Source organism: Suncus etruscus, chromosome 18 (genome assembly GCF_024139225.1).
Source record: "Suncus etruscus isolate mSunEtr1 chromosome 18, mSunEtr1.pri.cur, whole genome shotgun sequence".
In the NCBI taxonomy this organism is placed as follows: domain Eukaryota; kingdom Metazoa; phylum Chordata; class Mammalia; order Eulipotyphla; family Soricidae; genus Suncus; species Suncus etruscus.
The window spans coordinates 61,027,340-61,051,432 of NC_064865.1; the positions used below are offsets into that span (position 1 = coordinate 61,027,340).

A 24,093-nucleotide genomic window follows, 5' to 3' on the forward strand; every position below is an offset into this window, starting at 1 on the left:
TAGAGAGCAAGAGACACAGAATCTGCTCATTTCTATTCTCTTAGGGAGTAGAGAAAATAAGATTTGTATCAATAATTTGTTTATTGTTATTTTTATTAATTGTTATTTGTTAATTGTTATTAATTGTTTTATTGCTATTTGTTTATTGTTTATTTGCTTGTTATTAATTAATCAAATAGTATTAATTATTAAATATAATCCCTTTGTTTATCATTCGCATATGTGTGGGAGTACAATAATAACCAAAATAGAGCAAAGGCTATGTGTTATGTTTAAATGATCATGTTTCATAAAACTATACATTTTATATTCGCTATCATTTGTTCTCTGAAAACAATATATTTGGCAACTGGAGAGAGAATACAGTGGATAAAGTGCTTGCCTTCCTTAATGTGGCCGAGCCAGGTTCCATTCTGCACCACATATACTCCTGTGATCCCTGAGCACAATCAGGTCTGGCCCCCAAATAAATAAGCAAAAATAATAATGTGCTTAACTGGGAATATCCCTACATTTAATTAGATGAAAGCCAATGTAAGGCATCATGTCATAATAAAAAGATAAAAGGGTCCAAGGGTTGTGGCCATAGAACTTGTGGAAAGGGTGTTGGCCTTGCATGATGCTAAGCCAGGTTTGATCCCTGGCATCCTGTAGGAAATTGTGTGCCTGCCAGTAATAATTCCTCAGTGCAGTCAGGAGTAACCCCTGAGCTCTGCTGTGTGTGGCCCCAAACCCAAAAATAAATAAACAAAATAAAATCAATGGGTCCAGGAAGAATGTGCCCTTTCTTCTAGACTCTTCATTTGGACACAGTGAAGGAGATTCATTCGAGATTCCAGAGCCTGAACTCCGATATCAATAAGAATGGCACTTCCTACATCCTGAAGGTCGCCAACAGGCTATATGGGGAGAAGACCTACAAGTTTCTTCCCGTGAGTACTTTGTACCACATTCTAGAACTCACTAAAAACTGTGGGGCTTGGCCTGCACACTCAAGCTCTAGATGTCATTGATATATTTGTTTCCAGCAAAATGATGTCGAACTAAGTGCAGCAGCATTTGGGTGTTGAGGAAAATGTTAGGTAAAGTTTAGGGAAGAATTGCTCTATTTTATGCAATGGTAGAACTCTGTATGTCTAGGACAGACAACAGTAGTCACCTCTGAATGTGTCTACAGGAGTTTGTGTGTTTGATCCCAATAAACAAGAACTCAAATGTTTTGGGTGACAGTGAAATGTATGCCTCTAGAGCAATTTCCATTGTATTGTAGGATTCCAGATAACAGCCACTATTAATAACATTTCATTTATTCAGGGCATTTCTTTCTTTTTTTCTTTTAACTTTATTTATATTTATTGATTGATTGGTTTTTGGGCCACACACAGTGGTGCTCAGGGGTTACTTCTGGCTGTGCACTCAGAAATTACTCCTGGTAAGTTGGGGAACCATATAGGATGCCCAAATTGAACCAGGTCTGTCTCACATTGGCTGCATTCGAGGCAAATGCCCTATAACTGTGCTATCTCTCTGGCCCCAGAGCATTTATTTCTTTTATCTTTTGCTAAGTAGGAGTTCTTAGATTCAACTCAAAGAACATATGGTGCTGAGCTGGCCCACATGGACTTCCAGAGTGCACCTGAAGAGGCCAGGCAGGTGATCAATGAATGGTAAAGCCAGAAGGTAAAGCCTGGGCAGAGTCACTCACACACTTGCTTCTGTTCCTCCAGCCTTTCTACAGATTTCCAAGGTAGAAGCTACAGCTGGTGGGGCCCAAGCGATAGCACAGCAGAGAGGGAGTTTGATTGCATGTGGCTGAACCAGGTTCAATCCCTAGTATCCTATAGGGTCCCTCAAATGAGCCTTGATTGATTTATGAGCACATAGTTAGGAATAACCCCTGAGCACCACTAACTGTGGCCCCCCAAACCACACACACATAACAATACACACATAAACACACAGAGACACACACAATCTATAGCTAGAAATTCAACATGATGCCATTAAAGACACTATTTCCCACATTATATGTTCCTCCAAACTAGATTATACAAATTGTGAAAATATCAAGTGTAAAAGAACTGTAAAAGGAAGGATCACGCTCTCGCTACGGCAGCACACATACTAAAATTGGAATGATACAGAGATTAGCATGGCCCCCGTGCAAGGATGACACGCAAATTCGTGAAGCATTTCATATTAAAAAAAAAAAAAAAAAAAAGAAAAAGAAGGATCACTTGTAGATCTTGTAGCACTTGTAGATCTGAGTAAACAATCTGAAGTCATACATTTCTCTTTCCCCATCACAACATCTAAGAAATGAGATGTGTGTGTGTGCTCAAGAGTGTGTGTGTGTGTTTGTGTGTGTGTGTGTGTGTGGTCAATCTTATTGGATATGACCTAATCTGGGAATGACTATTGGTCCCCAATTTATGTCTTTCTTGTTGCTTCCATGACTGACGTGTGTGGCACAAGAAGTAGGTGCTTGTGGACAGAGCTTTGTTCCATGAGTGACATTTCTACTCATGGAGAATTCTCTTTCACATAAGAATGCAATCCCGATGCGGCTCCTTAGGGAGGGTCTGGGTGGGGCTCTGAACTTCTGTTCTCCCAGCTTCTTGAAGGATCTCTCCTTCCTGGGAGCCGGGAGTCTAGCAGGAGGAGGTTTGGTAGGCCCACGCCATGCCGGAGGCCTGCTTGGCCAGGCCTAGGGGGGGTGCGGGATTTGGGTAACCCCAGCACCCCTCGGCCACCTTGCTCCAGATCTCCAGGGCTTCCCTGGGCCACACGCCTGGGCAAGCCGGTGAGTTGGGTCCCTTGGTGGAGCTTGAAGGTACCCTAGGCCTTCCCCCACTCTCCATGCGGCTCCTTAGGGAGGGTCTGGGTGGGGCTCTGAACTTCTGTTCTCCCAGCTTCTTGAAGGATCTCTCCTTCCTGGGAGCCAGGAGTCTAGCAGGAGGAGGTTTGGTAGGCCCACGCCATGCCGGAGGCCTGCTTGGCCAGGCCTAGGGGGGGTGCGGGATTTGGGTAACCCCAGCACCCCTCGGCCACCTTGCTCCAGATCTCCAGGGCTTCCCCAGGCCACACGCCTGGGCAAGCCGGTGAGTTGGGTCCCTTGGTGGAGCTTGAAGGTACCTTAGGCCTTCCCCCACTATCCATGCGGCTCCTTAGGGAGGGTCTGGGTGGGGCTCTGAACTTCTGTTCTCCCAGCTTCTTGAAGGATCTCTCCTTCCTGGGAGCCGGGAGTCTAGCAGGAGGAGGTTTGGCTCGCACTGGTAATCTCTGTCCAGTCTACATTTTCAAAATCGCGCGGGGGCTATCGCACAAGAAACATTAATAGTACTCTCACAAGAAACATTAATAGTACTCACTATCATTGAATTATGTTTTTATGTATGCAGAATGTCCATTTTGTACTCTGCCCTTTTGCATACCCCTTCATAAGTTCATACTTCTCTTTAACTTCTTTAACTCCTATCATCATTACTCCTTTTGTACCCTTTCTAACTTAAGTACTGTTGAGTCCTAATTCACAGACCAAAGTGGTACCCTAGAGTTAACACCCACCCAACTATTTTAAAAGGCATAAAAAGGACACATATCTTTTCAACATTTTATGGGTGTTTTCTTTGACGGCTATAACTTTTGCTAAATACTTTCTTATACAGTGATGATTCCCCCCCCATGTTTTTTATCTTCTCTTTGTGAACTGCTCAATATGGAATTTGGTGTGAAAGAATCCCTCAGTTTAATACTTATGTTTGAACCAAATCATGGGTCTTGTTGGAAATGTTCTTATGCCCCCATATATCTGATAGCACCACGTGGCTTTATATCTTGTTTGCGTAGGCACACTAACATGGGAAAATACTATACATACCAATAAGTTCTTATCTAATAGATATGGGAACACACAAATCTTGTAGTGCAATGAGACCTTACACCCTGAACATTGACATAAAGACCTGGCACAGGCCTCAGAAGAATGGGCATTCTCCATTTACCCCTTGATCTACAGAAGACATTTACAAAACATCCAAGGTTGTATATAACATCACCCGGAGGCATTCCTGTACCAGGGACGATCCTACAGCTGCTCTGACATCGATCTACTCAAAAGAGACATCCCTTAACACTGAGAAGACAACAAGAACAATGACCTGCTTACTGGACAGGGCTTGCTGTATTGCCCCTTTATGGTGAGGTTTGTCTATAACATCACCTGGAAGCAATCCTCTACCACGGAAGTCCCTACCACTGCTCAGACATCGTCCTGCTCAAAAGAGACTTCCCTTAACACTGAGAAGACTTAACAACAACAACCTGCTTACAGGACAGGGCTTCCTGCATTCCCCTTTTATGGTGAGGTGAAATGAGAAGGCACTCCACATCATGACTTCAATGTAGGACATGCAGATTCCAGAATCTTTAATACAGAAACATGAGACCAACAACAGAGACTGTGTGATAAGTGTGTTGGTGCTACGGACAATGTCTTGGAGTGAACGATAACTTTCCTGAGGCCTAGAGCTGGTCTTATGCCAGGAAACTTCAGGGGTAGGATCTCTTTGTATTTAGGCCAAGGCTATTCCTTTCCATGCCTCTCATATTTTGGTGGGCCTATGCAAACAACAATTGCCACTCTAACACCGTTTTTACTGTGCTCCTTGGACTCTAATCCTTAAAACACACCCACTTAAAATTTGAGGTTAACTTAAGCTAATATGCATGTACATGGAAATGTAAAAAATACTATGCCTCTAATGTTTAAGGAGTTACGTAAGTTTGATGGCTTTAGATTGCCTTGTGTGCTGTTAAGAAATATTATAATGTGCTACAATCTGGGGACTTGAGGGAAAAAGTAATTGCACATGTATTCTGTTTTATTTATCTTAACTTTCTTTGGTGAAAGTTCAAAGTTAAGATATCAGCAAGGGGACTTCTTCAGATAATTATGTTATGGGTGATTGTCCTTCCACTGTAACTTTACCTTATCCTCTTTCTTTGCATCTTTTGTTCTCATAATTCATAATAAAAAAAAGTGAAAAAAGAAAGAAATTATTAAAAACTAGTTCAGAAAAAAAAAGAATGCAATCCCTCTTAGGATATCATAAGAATGGGTCAACACAAGACTCATTGCAATCACCAAAATGGAATCTCTCTCACTTTAGCCCTGGTGCCAACGATCTATTTTTTGGGGGGGGTCACACCCTTAGAGCTCAGGACTCTATGCTCAGAAATCACTCTTGGCAGGCTCAGGGAACCATATGGAATGCCAGGATTTGAACCACCATCCTTCTGTATGCAAGAAAAATGACCTACCTCCATGCTATCTCTCTGACCCAACATTCTTTATTTTTAAGAGGGCACTTTGTCTTCCTACCATGCCCCATGAGTTGGCTTATTCAAAGTAGAAATCCTTGACTTAACCCCAGTGGAAAAATAATGAATAAAACATTTGTTATTGAGCATAACTTTATTCATTAAAAATTACTCTGGATTTTCAACTTCGATTAATGGTTTTCTATATAAACACACACATTCCAATTTTCTCTGGTTTCAGGGAAAATCCCAAAATTGTTGGCCGCAGGGGTGGTGAACAGCATGACCAAACTGGTGCTGGTGAATGCTATATATTTCAAAGGGAAGTGGCAGGAGGAATTCTCCAAACATGCAACGCAGGAAGCTATATTCAGGCTGAATGAGATGAGATCCCACCACACTCACACGATGCCTCATGCTTTGCTGCGCCTCAAAGCTGTGCGGTTCCTAACAGGCAACTGGTTTTGCTCCTGATCAGAAAGACACCAAGAAGGTGAAGATGATGTATCAGAAGAACAAATTCCCCCTGGGCTACATCAAGGACCTCAGGTGCCAAGTGCTGGAGCTTCCCTACCAGGGCAAGGAACTCAGCATGGTCATCCTGCTGCCCAATGACATTGAGAATGGGACTACAGGCCTCCAGAAGGTACAGTGACATTGAGAACCTCTTAACGCTCCTGATTCTGTGCCCTGTGAGCCTCAGCTGCTGGCCCCTGATGGGTTTAATGATGGAACTTGGCTTTTCTTTCTTGTTCTTGTTCTCTCCATTTTCAGCTCCTACCAAAAAAGTCTTCCATTCAAAGTTCAGCTGCAGTTGGGAAGCACTTACGGGAGTACAGTGGAATGGGCTGTGAAGAATGTCACCTGGTCACTAGCAGGTCATGCCCAGGCTCTCTCTCCCAGGGACATGGTGGTTGGTTGGTACTGGAAGCTTTTGAAGGAAATAGTTTTATTCTAGAATATTCTTTGACACTTCTCATCCCTGTTCAGGAAACTGACTGCTTGTTACATTTCTAATAGCTGCAACCCATGAGCCAGGTCACAGCTAGTGACTAAGCAGTTATTTTGTATGTTTGATGATCTTCATTTTTTAAAGATTTAAAATTTTTTGAAATCCCCAATTAAAAAAAAACCTTAAAACTATTTATAAAAGATATTTTTTCAATGTATCCTTAATTTTAATGTAATGGGTTGGATCCCCATTATTTAAATAAATGCTCAGGTGCCCAATGGGTTTTTTGTTTGTTTGTTTGAATGTTTTGTTTTGTTTGGGGGGGCCACACCCTGTGATGCTCAGGGGTTACTCCTGGCTTTGCACACAGAAATCACTCCTGTCTTGGGGAACCATGTGGGATGCCAGGAGATTGAACTGCAGTCCATCCTAGGTTAGTCACTCCTAGGTTAGCCGCATGCAAGGCAAACACCCTACCACTAATGCCATTGCTTCGGCCCTTCACAATGGGTTGTAAGTTAACCCTCTTTCCTAGTATGACCTTTGCCCAACATGCCTTCTACAAGTCATTTGAAGGCCGTGGTGGCATTTCTTACCAGGCTGGGGTCATCCTGGTATCAAAATAGAATTGATTCAGGGTCTCTCCTTGCTGTGTAGTTTTCCCCAACTCAAACTCTCTGCCAAAATGGAGCTTCATGAACCATTTGTGTGTAGAGATGAGCAAGTTTAACCTGTGCATTACTTCTTGCCAGAGTGTTTCCTTTGGCTTACCTTTCCAGCTCACATAAAACGTCTCAAGCAAGGAAGTGTCAGGATCCATAGAGTAAGTGGGAAGCTGCTCTAACCATTAGCTGCAGTGAGAATGGTAAGGGAGATAGTTGGCCCTTCTAGCTGGCCCATAGACCACCCCAGATCTCACTAGAGATCTGTATAAATAGATATTTTACATTTCCCCCTTGTCCACTCATTTCCCAATATGTAGACCCTGTCAGCCGGTAATGGGCAACTTCTGATCCCAGCGCATTCAGGATTGAAAATGTTCCTTCTAGTTGATGAACCAAAATAATGCACCTTAGTCTGATGACCAGGAACCCTTTATTCTGTTCTATCAAGGCTTATAGAGGATGTGAGGAACTGGGATACAACAGGACATAGCAGAAGAAAAGCCAGAGGCTAGTGAGGCACCAGGGAAACTAATAGGCATGGAGTTGCATGGGTCCCTGCATTTAAGTAAGGCTTAACTACATCCCCACCATCTTCAGCAATGAAAACCATCCTTAAGTCTTTCCTTTTCCCATTCAAATTGCAGATTGAGAAGCAGATGACTTTGGAGAAACTGAATGAGTGGGTGAACCCAGAGAACATGTCTACTAAGGAGGTCAAAGTCTATCTTCCCAGGTTCAAGCTGGAGGAAAATTACACCCTCAACACTCCTCTTGCCTATCTGGGCCTGACCCAGCTCTTTGATCCCAACCAGGCTGACTTGTCAGGCATGTCGGGGGCCTGCGATCTTTTCATTTCCAAAATCGTGCACAAGTCCTTCGTGGAGGTGAATGAGGAGGGCACTGAAGCCACAGCTGCCACACCAGCTGTCAAGCTTATGAGGCGAGACAGAGAGTTCAAGTGTGACCACCCTTTCCTCTTCCTCATCCGTCACAATGCCTCCAGCACCATCCTCTTTCTGGGCAGGTTTACTTCCCCCTAAGGAACTCAGACCCCTGTGCCTAACCCCAGCTGGGTTCAATGTCCATTAAGGATAGCCAGTTAGTCATAGCTTGACCAATAAAGCTACAACTAAACCTTGTGTTTGGTTTTGACTATTCAGTGCCCTTTATTTTCTTGGTACAACAGCCTAGTTCATCGTGGTTTCTATGGGAAATAAATTAGTAATGGATTTGGAAGGTCTCCAAGTTGATGAAAATGACCAAGAAGAGACACCAAATATTTAATTAAGTATTTTATTAAAACACCATGGATACAGAGGTTATTCATAATGCAGTTTTTTTATTTCCACAGATACAAAGATATTTATATTTGTGTTTCAATCGTGCAGTTTCTTTCTTTTTTTCTTCCTTCCTTCCTTCCTCCCTCCCTCCCTCTGTTCCTTTCTTTCTTTTTTCTTCTTTCTTTCTTTCTTTTTTTCTTTCTTTTTTTCTTTCTTTTTTTCTTTCTTTCTTTCTTTCTTTCTTTCTTTCTTTCTTTCTTTCTTTCTTTCTTTCTTTCTTTCTTTCTTTCTTTCTTTCTTTCTTTCTAGTTTTTGGGTCATACCTGGCGGTGCTCAGGGATTACTCCTGGTTCTGCACTCATAAGTTGCTTCTGGCAGTCTCAGATATTATCAGGAGATAATATGGGATACCAGGATTTGAACTGGGGTCCATCCTGTGTTGGCCCTGTGCAAAGCAAATGCCTTCGCGCTGTGCTATTGCTCCGACCAGTCATGTGATTTCTAACACCCTTCACCAGGGCACATTTCCTGCCACCAAGAAAACAGATTCTTGACACTGTAGGCCTTTTTGAGCACAAAACTGTCATTTTATTTTACAGATAGAAGGTGGATAACCAGGGAAACCATATTGAAGGAAGACTGGAAAAGTACTATTTGAAAGACAAGCCAATACCCCAAATAGGCCAGGCAATATTGGAAATATTGAAAATATTTCCTGATCAAATGTTTTCCCATTGCATTATTACCCTATCCCTTTACATTATTATCATTATTGTAATTATTATTTTGGTGACACCAGTTGTGTGTAGGTCTTACTTCTGACACTGCTCACAGAAATTACACCTGGTAGGCTTAGTGGATTATAGGAATGCTTGGTATGGAACCCTGGTTGGCTGCATTCAAGGACAATGCCCCCCTCCACTGTGCTGTAACTCTGGTCTTTCCCTTTCGGCTATTATTCTCCTATCCCATAGGATAGCTTATAGGGACTCCCAGTTAGGGGGCCCCTAGAAACTCTCACAGGAGGACTGACTGACCGGCAGAGTCAAAGCAAAAATCCCTCTCACCAGTTCTCTCTTGTTTCATGTAAAAGCTCTTGAACTCATCATATGTGCCATGTAAAATGAACTAATTTGTCACCAAAGCAGTGATGATATAAACGTAAGTCTTTAAATTCAAGTAAACATTAAAGAAGAATCCACAAAGGGTTATTCCCAATGAGCTTGACTAAACCACACAATATCACCCCTTTTGGAGCTTTAGATCTCATCTGGCACAGGAGTCAAGTGAGAGAAAACACACTAAGTTGTTCTCTCTCAGCAAATTCTACCACCAATGGTGAGACCCCATTAATCCCAGAATGGGGTGAATCTTTTCTGCTAGTCAACACTCAGAAAAGACTTCACATTCTCCTTTCCTCTCTGCCATCTGAATCTCAGTGGGCCACAAAATTTTCTTCCAGTCCTATCCTTGTTTTTCCTGTGTCAGAGTAGCCAGGACCAGTGGCTTGGACATGTATGCCCCCATGATGACCTCGGAGACTCACCAAGAGAAATAACAAGAACCCAGAACTTCAGTTCAAATCCAGCCCACAACCAAATACTTCTGATTTGTAAATAGAAGTTCTTTTTAAAGTTCCAACTTCAAGGATTCTTTGTTTTTTAGTTTGATTTTTTTTTAGTTTTTGTTGTTGTTGCTATTGTTGTTGTTGTTGTTTTGCATAGGCTCAGCAAATATGGGGGAAATAAGAAAGGAAAACCTTCTAAAAATAGGGAGACCTTACCATAAAGCATCCAACCATAAGACCAATGACAGGCTCCAGGCATACTAAGTTGTCTAACCCAAAAGTCTTTCTCTATGGTCCCAATAAAAGTTCTTCACAATCATTGTTGTCATGGTCAAGTTTCTGTAGTTAGGAATCCTGGTTTTTGTAAAGATCCTATGATGAAGCCGGGATGACATGGAGCATCTTCTGGTTTCATCTCACCATTAGGTTGCAATTCAGAGAACCATTCCCTGAAAGCAGATAGTTGCTGTTACCAAGTTATCAGGATGTCATATGAACCCACTCTGGAACAAGTCCATGCTGGGGCATCATTAAGGCATTTCCTGTAAGATGTCAGATTCCTGAGTTTCTATAGAACCATGTTGGTTCTATAGATGGGATCCAAGTTTCAGGGGTGAATGGCCAATGTCCAATCTTCTGAAGCTTAAGCCAAGTCACTATGACAAGTGTTCATGATGTTTACTGCAATATAATATTTATGTGCTCTTATACCTATTAGATAAGAACTTGTTTCCACATGTAAGATTTCCCATTTTAATGTGCTTATGCAAAAAGGGACAATGCCACACACACTTTTATTTGATTTTATTTTTTATCTTTTATCTTTAAAATAGGGGCTCTCATCTTTCTCATATAAACTTGGGACATGGATTACTCTATGTTATGGCATATTCTAGCATTTTTCTATAAACTAAGAAGAAAGGAATAAGCAAAGACTGGGAGCCAGGAGCCAAGGGGTTTCAGATAAATTTGGTGGGGATATAAATAAAGGCAGAACTAAATAATCCAAGACAAAGTTAACAACAATAGAATCACAGGACCTAAATTTTAACAATCTAAACTCAAAGGAGCCTGTTTCACTAGCAGGCCAGAAGGCAAAGAATGTTGGTTTAGGGTGCACTCTGGGTCCACTGGTGGAGGGATGTTGACACTGGAGGTGGGAAGGACCTTGACTTATTATATATCTGAAGCTCAACTATGAAGGACTCTGTAGATCACAAATGTTTCAATAAAATAAAATTTAAAAATAAGGTTCCAGCTTCAATAATTTGGATTTTTGGACACAGGTGCTGTCAGTTTGGTCAGGTTGCCCTGACTTCAGACTCTCTGTCCCACTGCATCTTGGACCATTTATGCCCCAGATATGGGGCCATATTGGTGTTCTTAACTGGGCTCTATTGAGAGGCCCTCAAGGGCCACTCGAGTTCTGGAGATTCTCTTCAAGGACCTCAGCATGGTCATTCAGTTTCGAAAGAGTTGGATCAAGGTTATCCCCTGATTCCATATGGTCCTCTGAGCACCACCTGGAAGGAGTAACTTCTGATTATGAACACAGAGCCAGGAGTAACCCCTGAGCATCACCAAGTGTGGCCCCCAAAACAAAACAGTAACAACACCATCAGAATCCAAGGCAGGCCAATCACCATGTTCTAGAACAGTGGTTGGCAAGCAAGCCACATGCAGCTCTTAGCAATTTTGAATGCAGCTCTTCCGTGTGCCGGGCTCCAGGAGTCAGGACTCTGCTCCTAGCCTCTGTCGGTGCACACCATGTGTGCAGCCCCTGCGGCCAGCTCCACACAGCTCCAATGCATCATGTGGCATGGGGGGGGGGGTGTGACTTTCTGTGTGGTGCTGTGGGTTGAGGCAGCATCCTCTCTCTGTCTGCTGCCCTCAGAAGAAGACTGCGCCTCCTAAATCAACAGCATGTCATACGGTAGGTGTAGCAATGGCTTGGCCTGCCTGCCTCTGGATATTCAATTTCTGTCACAGAAAAAGGAAGGTTTGGGGGGAATGGAGCGGATAAATATGAACTATATGCCTCTGGAACTTGGAAATGAAAAGTTATAGAATTGGTAATTAAGATGTTCAACTCCATTGTAGCTAAAGCTCTTCATCATTGCCAGTTTAGCTAATTTTTAGTTGAAATGGAGAGTGCGTACGCAGATCTGCTGCATAAAAAGGTACGTTGGTTAACAAGAGGAAACGTTTTGAAACGTTTTGCTTCCTTATTATCAGAAATCAAAGCATTTTTCCTCGAGAAGGGTGTGCACTATCCAGAATTAACAAACCATCAGTGGATTCAAAAACTGTATTTCATGGGATGTTACTTCACATCTAAATCAGCTTAATCATAAACTACAGAGGAAAGGAAACACAATTTTTTGATGTTAGAAGTTATTTTGTTAGAAAACAAATTATCTGTTTTTGCTCAAGATTTTGACAGAGAAACTTTGATTCACTTTCCAAGCCTGTTGAAACATCGCCAAGAATATAATTCTGATATTGACATTACCTATTTTAAAACAGCACTTTTAAATGTGAGGGAAGCTTTCCTCAAGAGGTTTCAGGATTTCAGAAACAGCAAAGTGGCGTTGGCCTTTATTTAAAAACCTCTGGATGCCACTGTAACGAAATTAAATTTTTCTCCCTTTAGTATCGACATTGGCAACTTTGAAATGCAATTGCTGGATTAAAAAACAAAACAAAACAAAACAAAACAAAGAACTTTGGAGCTCGAAATTTGAACATCTTTGTGCTAATTTCAAAAGATTAGAGAAACAAATGTGAACTTAGTTCACAGCACAAGTGGTCTGCTTTGAAGACCTGGAGAAGGAAGATATGTTGATTTTTAACACCTGGAATAGCATTGCTGACTCATATAATCAACTAAAAAAGCTAGCTGTTCTTTCCTTGTTCGGGTCTACATATTTATGTGAACAATCATTTCAAGCATGAATCTTATCAAGAGTAAATTGAGAAATCATCTCATTGATGAGAACCTGAAATCGTGCCTAAAATGAAAAACAACAACATACAAACCTGACTTACTCAAACTATCCAAGGAAATGCAAGGCCAATATTCACATTAGTGTTTGTGACTTTGTCAGTCATTGTCAGGATGTAATTTTCTCTACATTCTAAGGCAAATTTTATGGAATTTAACATTATCAATAAATGATATTGTTCTAAAGTTTTTATTTTATTAGTTGTGTTATTTGTATCCTCCCGACCTATGTGGATACTTGCATGCAGAATATCCTCAATAAAAACTTATTGAAACTAAAAACAGTGTACCATCCTATGTATTTTCGGTTTTAAAAATGTGCTCTCAAAATAAATTTTAATCGTGGTTTTGGCGAGATTTGGCTCAGTTGAAAAAAAAGGTTGATTTACCTAAAATATTATTGTCAACAATATGTAAGCCACTATGATCAAAATAAAAATTATATTAAAAAAAGAAAGAAAAGAAAAAAAGGTTGCCCACCACTGTGCTAGAACGATCCATTTTGAGCTCCAAGGGCTTTTATCTATGTGTGGTTTGAGGTCTCGCAGGCTGAAGGGACACTGAGGGCCAGGCTCAAGTGTAACCCCCTAGGATGTGTGTGTGTGTGTGTGTGTGTGTGTGTGTGTGTGTGTGTGTGTGTGTGTGTTGGTAGGGGCATTGCTGTCTGCTGGAGGACTCTATGTGCAAATTAGTTTCGATGCATAGGAGTGTGAGTGACCCTTCTTGCTCTGCTCTTTTGTCGCACCTTTTCTTTATTTTTTTACTTTTACTGCTGTGGCCACCTGTGGAAGCACTCAGGAATCCCTCCTGGCAGGCATTGGAAGACCCTATGGGACAACAGGGATTGAACCCAGGTTGGTCTCCTGGAAGGCAAACTTCCTCCCTGCTATGCTGTAGCTCTACACAAGTTCTCAGAGTCCAAATCATGAACCATCACCTTATAAAGGAATTTTATTTCAATATTAAATGTAAGTGTAAAGCCTCAGGGGCTTGTGGAGGGACAGAGTGACAAGACAGTTGGTAAGGCAGTGGCCTTGCATGGGCTGACCTGGGTTCAATCCCTTGCACCATAGAGGTCTTTGGGGGCCTTCAAGAAATGAGCCCTGAGCACAGAGCCAAGAGTAAGTGCTAAGCACAATTGGGATGGCCCTAAAACAAACAAACATCCATCGTTCTGCTTAGTTCCTTTCCATGTGGAGATGTGCAGGATAGCAGGAAAGGGAGGTAGTGCAGGGAGCAGAATTAGTTTAGACCCTCAACTACTTCAAATTCAGAAAAAACTTCATCCACTGGTATACAAAAGGTTAACCAGCTCCACAAAAAATAACCCCCAAATAGTTATGGCCTTGAGGCAGAGCCATAATACAGTGGTTAGGGTGTTTTCTTATGAAAGTGTCTAAACTGGGTTTGATTCCCCAGCATCTATCTAGTCCCCTGAGCACCCCTAAACTGATTCCTGAATGCAGAGCTAGAAGCGACCCCTGCGCTACCAGGTGTGGCCCACACCAACAAAGAAACAAACAGAGTAGGTCCTCCTCCTGCCTTTATGATTTAGCTACAGCCATTTTGTTTTCTCACTAAAGAGGGGAAATGAGCCAGCTGTGTGTTGGTGAGGGTCAGAAGCCTCCTCTGAATTGTGGGTTCTGATCCAAGAGTGGGAGGAAGGCTGAAGGGTCCCCCAGGAGCAGTGGCAGGCCCTGGTTCATTGGGAACCAATTTTGTTTGATCTCGTTCTCAAATTGCCCCTGTGCCCACAAGCTCACTGTCACCAACAAAAACACTACGTGAACATTTACAGCTGAGACATGGTTAATAGCACAGTGGAGAGGGCACTTGCCTGGCACACAGCCAACCCAGCTTGGATCTCTGACATTCCATGTGGTTCTCCAAGCACTGCCAGGAATAATTCCGGAGTACAGTTCCAGGACTGAACACTGCTGGGTGTGGCTCTAAACCAAGAAAATAAGAACACAATTGCCAAAAATAAATAAATAAATAAATAAATAAATAAAAAGCTGTTTTCCCCTAAGAGATGTGGCAGTTACTGTCAGAGTCACCCCCAAATTAGTAGAAGAGTGAATTCCCAGATCCAGAGAAGTGAAAGAGGCAAGTTGAGTGGCTGGGGCTGGATCAGCAGAGAGCTCAGGGAGGGAGAAAAACAGAGGATGTGCCTGGAACTCCCCTCCCTTTCACCATTGCCTGCCAGGGTACCAGGAATTTAAGTCCTGGGTGGGGTGGCCCAGCCCTGGGCCCGCCCTTGTTCCTCTCTGCAGCTATAATAAGGGCTCAATTCTGTCAGAACTCACCCTCCACCAGAGATCTGGAGAGCAGGTAAAGAGAGACCCAGGGATGGGGCGCTACAGCAGGAAGGAGGGGACAGTCCTCTGATCCTCCGAGGTCCCCCACCCAGCCCTGCCCCGCCTCCCTGCCGAGCCAGGAAGTTATGAAATGCCACAGCAGGGCACAAGATTTTAGAGCTCAGCCCTGGGTCTCAGTGCTCCAAGTGTGCCTGGGCATTGCTTTGGGGACCAGGAGCACCTGGGGCATCTGGGCCAAGCTGGGGCTAGGCTGCTGCTAGCAAGCAGGGTTGTGCTGGTTGTTTTCCTTTCCCAGAATCGCCCTCTCAGGGGCTCCTCCTGGTGGCCAGCTTAGAGCCTGGGCTCTGGCCAATGTGTCATTCTGCAGGAGTTTTGTTACAGCAGGGGCACACAGGCCTTGGTGCCAGGACTGGACCCTCGGGAACTGGCCTCCAGCACTGGGACGCCCACCCTGCTGTCTGGGGGAAACTGAGGCTGACAAAAGGACAGAGGTGCTGGTTGGGATGTCACAGGGGCTATTAGCAGTGAGTCTGTCCAGCTGTTCAGCAGCCCCTGTGGGTGGTGCTAGTCACCCTCTCTGTGATACTACGGTTCCCCCTCTCCTTCATTAAACCAGACTGGCAGGCCCTTTTGGATTTGGGATGGAGCAGGGAGCAAGGTCCCTGATCCATCTTAGGCAAAGTGGGCAGCTATGTCCATCTGTCCCCAGCCTGGCAACCATGGACCCCCTGACCACAGCCAACACGGCCTTCGCATTGGAGCTGGTTCAGCGCCCTGAGCCAAGAGCACCCCATGGCCACTTATTCTTCTCGCCCTTCAGCGTGTCTTCAGCCTTGGCCATGGTTCTTCCTGGGCACACGTGGCAGCACTGAGGCACAGCTGGCAAAGGTCAGACCCTGACAAAGTGGCACCTCTGCTCTGCTCACAGCAAGTCTGGGGGTGCTATCATGGGGGGTGTTTCTCGGCCAAGACTGGCCTTGGGCATGGGCTGGCATCAGGGGGCATCAGTGGAAGGGTGAGTAGGGCAGTGAGGGAAGCTCCATCCACAAGGACCAAGTCTGCAAAGGGCAGGTCTGGGGCAGCTTCAGAGTCCAGAGCCCTTTACCAGGGATGGAATTTCCAGGTCTTGCTTTGTTTGTGATGATTCTGGGAGGTGACAGAGAAACTGCCCTATAGGGAGTTCTAAGCACTGTTTGGAGTTCCATTGACTTATGGCCACTTCCTTGTCCAGTGACTCTACACAGTGTTAGCTCTGTGCCTTTATGAGCCACCCTGGGTCATGCAGCCAGACAGTCCCATAGCAAGTAGATATGGGTAGATTGGACTTCCTAATTGTTCTTGGCTCTCTCCTGGCTCTGTGCTGAGGACTCGATCCCTCTTCTGAGCTTCAGGGAACCACTCTGGCTCTGTGCTCAGGGCTCCAGCTGATTGCTCAGGGCTCACTGCAAGTCTTTCCCTACGGACTCACTCCTGCCCTTTGTGCTGGGTCATGAATTTGTTCCTGCCACAAAACAGATACTACTTTCAAACCTTCCTATGCTCTAATAAAATACTGCCAAGCTTTCAACCTTCCCATTATTAATTTAATTTTTAATCCCCAATATCACATGCAGAAAAAGTCATGTTTGAGTTTGTTTCTCACGTTGCAACAACTCAATTCTAGCAGCTTGCAGATACTTAGGACTCTGTAAACAGACTTTTCTTTCTCTTGTCTTAAGCCAGGAACTGGCAAAAGCCTGGTAGAACCAGAATGAACCCAATTGGCTTGGAAATGGTTCTCAGGAAATGTAAATTTTGCCAGGCACTGAGACAAAAGAAAATTGCTTTCCAATAAGTGAGTTCTTATGCTAATCTGTAATATCTTGTATTATCGGGTTGTAATATCTTGAATACTTGCGTTAGTCATGACTCTTAGTTTGATGACTCAAGTCTATGAAACTTTAGCCAAATTATTGATAGCAAGAGACACAGATTAGAATCTGCTCCATTTCTATTCTCTTAGGAAGTAAAGGAAATAAGATTTGTATAAACATTTTGTTTATTAATTATCACATAGAATTACTTATTAAATATATTTTTATAATTCACATATGTGTGGAAAGTAGAATTGTAACCAAAATAGAGCAAAGGCTGCTTGTTATGTTTTAAATAATCATGTTTTATAAAATGATATATTTGATATTCTCTATCATTTATTCCTTGAAAACAATATATTTGACAACAGAAGAGAGAATACAGTGGGTAAAGTGCTTCTCTTATGTGACTGAAATAGGTTCTATTCCTGGCACCACATATACTGCCTTAGTTCTGACAGGAGTGATCCCCCTGAACATAACCAGGTCTGGCCCCAAGTAAACAAGTAAAAATAATAATGTTCTTAACTGGGAATTATCCCCTACATTTAATTACATGAAAGCCAATGCAGAAACATAATATTGTAATAAAAAATAAAAGATTCCAAGGGCTGGAACCCATAGCACATATGGGAAGGGTATTTACCTTGCATGATACTAAACCAGGTTTGATCCCCTGGCATCCCATAGGATACCCTGCACCTGCCAGGAGTTGCTGTGAGCCAAATTCTGTTGCAGTCTTCAGCGCCTGCAAATAGATCCTTCGTGGAGTTCGGGAAATATTCCACGGGGAGAGAGTGGGCACACGGAAATGGCGAATGACGGAACAATATTGTAGAAATGAATTGAAACCACACAGAAATGTATGGGATTTACGTCTCTCAAAAGACGAAGACAAATTTATTTTTTGAGCTGGCTGACTTTTAAAGGTTAGAGACTTTGGAAAGCAGGTGCAAATTCTTGACAAAGAAAACTGGGGAAAAGAATGGAGGACTCTCGGCTTAAATTAGCATTTTTAAAGAGCCAATACTGAAGGTGAAAAAGGCAGTTTGTTTTGGGTTCGCTTTGTTTTTGGGTAAAACAGAAGGGAAACAGGTAATTTTCAGGGAAGTGGGAAGAGAGAGAAATGTTTTAGAGTTTTGGGGGAAAACTGAAAATTACCTTGTTTTGAGTAAACAGGGGAAAGACTGAAAATTGCTTTACTATGAGCTAAGTTTTAGGAAAAACCTGATCTTGGCGCCAAAGTAGGAAAAATTACAGGGAGCTGTTAAGTGGGAGACTTTTGGCGGGATTGTACTGCCCTCCTATATTAGAAAGAATTTACTAAGGCCTGAGTATTAATATTGGTTTAAAAATAAAGAGAGAGTTAGTTACAGCCACTTTTGGAATTATGTCCAAACAATCCACGCAAAGGGTCAAGTGATTTTGACTGCTCTAAGTGGGCCTTTTTGGCAAAATAATTCCTTTCAGGAGGGCAATATACCCTTGTGGTGTGTGCCTCTCCTGAGTGGGATGTGGCAAGGAGTAATTCCTCTGTGTAGTCAGAAGTAGCCCTGAACTCCACCGTGTGTGGTTCCAAACCCAAAAATAAAATAAACAAATAAAATAAATGGGTCCAGAAAGAATATGTCCTTTCTTCTAGACTCTTCATTTCGACATGGTGAAGGAGATTCATTCGGGATTCCGGAGCCTGAATTTCTGATATCAATAAACATGGTGCTTCCCACATCCTGAAGGTCGCCAACAGGCTATGATGGGGAGAAGACCTACAAGTTTCTTCCCGTGAGTACTTTGTACCATATTCTAGAACTCACTAAAAAGTGTGGGGCTTGGCCTGCACACTCAATCTATAGATATCAGTTGAAATATTTCTGTTTCCAGAAATGATGTCGATTTTTAGATGATCTTGATAAGCCCCATTCACTGAAGAAATTTCACTTCATGGTCCTGGGTGAAGGAGATGAACCAGGGTTCATGCTCTGAAGACAACAGTGAATCCCTTGCTCATTCTAAGTGCAGCAGCATTTGGATGTTGATGAAAATGTTAGGTAAGAATTGGTTCATTTTATGCAACACTGGAAACTGTGTTATGCTTAAAACAGACAGTAGATGTCTATGTGCATAGGTGAGTGTATGTTTGATCCTAAAAAAATAAGAGCTAGAATATTTTGGAAGACAGTGAAATTTATAAAATTTCTGTTGTCTCAAAGATTTTAGAAAACAGTCTCTGTTTATATTATTTAGTCTATTCAGGGCATTTCTTTCTTTTCTCTTTTGCTAAATAGGAGTTCTTAGATTTAACTCAAAAAATGTACGGTGCTGAGCTGGCCAGCGTAGACTTCCAGTATGCTTTCAAAGAAAGCCAGGCAGGCGATCAATGAGTGGGTCAAAGAACAGACAGAAGGTAAGGCCCTTGGCACAGCATCACTCATCAGATTACTCCTGTTCCTTCAGCCTTTCAAAATATTTCCAAGGGAGAAGCTGCAGCTGGTGGGAGCCGGAGCAACAACACAGAAGAGAAAGAGTTTTGATTGCAGGTGGCTGAACCACGTTCAATCCCCAGCATCCCCATAGGGGTCCCCCATAAATGTGTTGATTGATTTATGAGCACATAGTCGGGAATAACCCCTGAGCACCACCGAGCATGGCCCCCAACCACACACACACAAACACACACATTACACACACAAAGAAAACTACAGCTGAAAATTCAGGAAGGTGCCGTTGAAGACACTATTTCCCACCCTACATGTTCCTCCAAATTTAGATGTTATAAATTGTGCAAATACTGAGTGTAAAGGGAAGGATCACTGTGCACTTGTACATCTGAGTTGACAGGCTGTGGTCACACATTTCTCTTTCCCCCAACACAAATCTAAGAAACAAGATTAATATGGGGAAGGTCAGTTTTGCTGGATGTGACCTCGTCTGGGGGTGATTCTTGGTCCCCAATTTAAATCTTTCTTGTTGGTTCTACGACTACATGTGTGTGGCTTAAGTAAGAGGTGCTTGTGGACAGACCTTTATTCCATGGATGATAGTCCCTTCCCATGGAGGTTTCTCTTTCACATGCGAATACAATCCCTCTTAGCGGATCATAAGAATGGGCTGATATTGGTGAGGACCATCATTTCCTGGAGAAATAGTTTGTGTTTCTGAGAAAATTATGGCTGTTCACAATACAAGACACCACAGTCACCAAAGAGAAATCTGCCTTTCCTTTAAGCTAGATACCAAACTGGCTTGCTTGGAATAAGGCACTTTGTCTTCCTAGTATACCCCATGAATTGGCTTACTCCATGTAGAAATCCCCAATTTAACCCCCAATAAAAGGAAAGGGGAAATTAATAATTTTTTTTTTGTTTCTGGGTCACACCCAGCAGTTCTCAGGGTTACTCCTGGCTCTATGCTCAAAAATTGCTCCTGGGAGGCTCAGGGGACCATATGGGATGCCGGGATTCGAACCAGCAAATGCCTTACCTTCATGCTATCTCTCCAGAACTGAATAAAGCATTTTTTATTGAGCATAATTTTACTCATCAAAAGTCACTTTAGATTTTTAAATCTGATAAATGGTTTTTTTACATTAACTCTCTCTCTCTCTCTCTCTCTCTCTCTCTCTCTCTCTCTCTCTCTCTCTCTCTCTCTCTCTCTCTCAAATCCTTTCTGATTTCAGGGAAAATCCCGAAACTGTTGGTCAAAGGGGTGGTGGACAGCATGACCAAACTGGTGCTGGTGAATGCCATCTACTTCAAAGGGAAGTGGCAGGAGGAATTCTCCAAAGAGGACACACAGAAAGCTACATTCAGGCTGAACAAGGTGAGGCCCCACACAAGCACATGCTGTCTCTTACGTGCTATGCCTCGAAGCTGCTCGGCTCCTAACAGGCAACTGGTTTTGCTCTTGATCAGAAAGACACCAAGAAGGTGAAGATGATGTATCAGAAGAACAAATTCCCCCTGGGCTACATCGAGGACCTCAGGTGCCAAGTGTTGGAGCTTCCCTACCAGGGCGAGGAGCTCAGCATGGTCATCCTGCTGCCCAACGACATTGAGGATGGGACTACAGGTCCTGCAGAAGGTACAGTGGCCTTGCAGGCCTCCTATACTTCTGATTCTGTGCCCTGTGAACCTCAGCTGCTGGCCCACAATGGGTTTACTGATGGGACTGAATATTCTTTCCTGTTGTTGATCTTTCTGTTTTCATATTCTACAATAAATGTGTTCCAGTCAAAGTTCAGATGCAGTTGGAGAGCACTTATGGGAATCCAGTGGAATGGGCTGTGAAGAATTTCACCTGGTCACTAGCAGGTCATGCCCATGCTCTCCTGGGCCATAAACTAATGGCTGGCTGTTATTGGAAGCTTATTTTTTCTTTTTTTTATTTTTGGGGGGCCCACATCTATTTGATGCTAAGGGGTTACTCCTGTCTATGCTCTCAGAAATCACTCCTGGCTTGGGGGCCATATGGGACTCCTGGAGACTGAACCACCAGTCCCGTCCTAGGCTAGGGCTTTGCAAGTTAGACCCCTTACCTATAGCACACCATGCCGGCCTTACTGGTAGCTTTAGTAGGAAGTAGTTTTATCCTAGAATATTCTTTGATACTTCTCATCCCAGTTTGTCAGGAAACCAACTGCACATTACACTTCCAATAGCTGCAGCCCAGAAATAAACCTGTGAGCCGGATCACAGCTAGTGGCTAAGCATTCCTTTGTATTTGTGATGATCCCCATTTTTGTGTGTTTTTTGTTTTTTGGTCACACTCGGCAGCGCTCAGGGGTTTACTCTGGCTCTACACTCAGAAATCGCCCCTGACAGGCATGGAAGACCATATGGGATGCCGGTATTCAAACCAATGACCTTCTGCATGAAAGGCAAACGCCTTACCTCCATGCTATCTCTCCAGCACATCCCCATTTTTAAAGTTTTAAAAATTTTAAATCCCCAATTTTCTAAAATTATTTACAAAATTAGCTTTAAATATATCCTCATTTTTAACATATTGCAGGTGCCCAATGGAGTTGATTTAACCCTCTATATAGTGTGGTCTTTCCCAACATACCTTATACAAGTTATTTGAATACCCTGGTGGCATATCTTACCAGGCTGGGGTCATCCTGGTATCAAAATGGAAGTTATTTGCTATGTGGTTATCCTCTATCACTCCTCTACTCAAACTCTCTGCCAAAATGAGGCTTCCAGGAATCATTTGTGAGTAGAGAGGAGGAAAATGTAATCGTGCATTTCTTCTTCAGTGTATTTCACTTTTGTTCCCTTTCCTGGGTCACATGAAAAGTCTCAAGCAAGGACATGTCAGGATCCATAGAATAAGTGGGAAGCTGCTTCAATCATTAGCTGCAGTCACAATGGTAAGGGATATAGTTGGCCCTAATAGCAAGCCTTTGGGCCACCCCCACTCCTCAGAAGAGATTAGAATAAGTAGATATTGATATTTCCCCTTGTTCAGTAAGCTTCATTTCCAATATGCAGACACTTCTGATAATGGTCTATGTCCTATCCATGTGCATTCAGGATTGAAAATGTTTCCCCCCCAGTAGGATGAACAGAAATTAATGGGTCTCAGTCTGACAGAGACCCTTCATTCTATGCTAAGATGGCTTATAGAGGATAAAAGGAAACTGGAATCAAAGCAGGACATAGCAGAAGAGAGCAAGGGGCTAGTGAGGCAACAGGGAAAAGTTAAGTATAAACATTGGGGTTTAGGAATGCCTCAGGAGCAGTGCTGTAGTAGATTAACTCTTCTTTAACCAGAGCCCTCTTTGAAGGAAGAGAAATGGCTAAGAGTCAAGCCCTATAAGCAACCAACCTGATAGATGAGAGAATGTTGTCTCTCTTTGTCTATCCTTCCGATCTCTGGGTGTTTCTCAGAAGTTTTCATCTCAAGGAGAATCCTGGGGACAGTTGTCTATGGAGACCCCAGAACAATTTAATTCTACAGAGGTTTTGTCCTTCTAGGTGGTTGAAGAAACAGCATCACAGAGAGGAATATAACAAGCACAATAGGTGTTGTAGTGATCGTGACCTTTCACTGTGACCCAGAAAGTCTAGAGGGATGCATATATGATGACTAAAGGAAGGGTATGGACAGATGATGGATGTGTGATTAGCAGTGAACTCTCATAAAGCAGACTCCTGGAATCGAAATTAGAAAGCTTTGTGCACAACCCGGTCCCATTATCAGCACTATAAAGGGATTAAACAACCATGAGAATGAAGGAAAGCTAACAAGCAAGGGAATTGCATGGGTCTGTGCATTTAAGTCAGGCTTAACAACATCCACACCATCTTCAACCATGGAAACCATCTTCAAGACTTTCCTTTTCCCATTCAAATTGCAGATCGAGAAGCAGATGACTTTGGAGAAACTGAATGAGTGGGTGAACCCAGAGAACATGTTGGTTATGGAGGTCACAGTCTACCTGCCCAGGTTCAAGCTGGAGGAGAATTACAGCCTCAACTCCCACCTTGCCCATCTGGGCCTGACCCAGCTCTTTGATCCCAGCCAGGCTGACTTGTCTGGCATATCGGGGGCCAGAGATCTTTTTATTTCTAAAATCGTGCACAAGTCCTTTGTGGAGGTGAATGAGGAGGGCACAGAAGCAGCAGCTGCCACACTAGTTGATTTGTACAAGTGCTGGAAGCGAGAGAATGTGTTCAAGTGTGACCACCCCTTCCTCTTCCTCATCCGTCACAATGCCTCAAGCACCATCCTCTTTCTAGGCAGGTTTACTTCCCCATGAGAGACTCAGACCCTAGTGCCCAGCCCCATGTTGGTTCAATGTCCATAAAGGATGACCAGTTAGTCAGAGCTTGATCAATAAAGCTACAACTAAAACCTCGTATTTGGTTTTGACTGTTCAGTGCCTTATTTTTTTTTTTGTCTTGGTACAACAAGCTAGTTCTTTTGGTTTCTTTTTTTTTTTGTTTGTTTTGTTTTGGTTTTTGGTTTCTTTGCAGGGGGGCACACCAGGTGATGCTCAGGGGTTATTCCTAGCTATTTGCTCAGAAATTGCTCCTGGCTCGGAGGGACCATATGGGAAGCCAGAGGATCAAACTGTGGTCTGTGCTAGGCTAGCGCCGGCAAGGCAGACACCTACTGCCCGGCCCCA

At 43.1% G+C, this 24,093-nt stretch overlaps 1 protein-coding gene, 1 non-coding gene and 1 pseudogene across 2 annotated transcripts in view; all 3 read left to right on the forward strand.

Annotated features, from left to right (window-relative positions):
* Positions 1-7,979, forward strand: part of LOC125996059 (leukocyte elastase inhibitor-like) — a 9,208-nt gene extending 1,229 nt beyond the window's left edge. Inside the window, 6 exon segments of the mRNA XM_049765022.1 lie at positions 795-932; positions 1,570-1,680; positions 2,827-2,833; positions 5,564-5,701; positions 5,796-5,968; positions 7,584-7,979. Coding sequence (XP_049620979.1) covers positions 795-932; positions 1,570-1,680; positions 2,827-2,833; positions 5,564-5,701; positions 5,796-5,968; positions 7,584-7,979 — 963 coding nt within the window.
* LOC125996799 (U6 spliceosomal RNA) lies at positions 2,101-2,204 on the forward strand. The gene has a single exon (XR_007491476.1). It is a non-coding gene; the product is annotated as a U6 spliceosomal RNA (small nuclear RNA).
* Positions 7,980-15,827: 7,848 nt separating the features above from the next.
* On the forward strand, positions 15,828-23,724 carry LOC125996050 (leukocyte elastase inhibitor-like; annotated as a pseudogene).
* Positions 23,725-24,093: the final 369 nt, after the last annotated feature.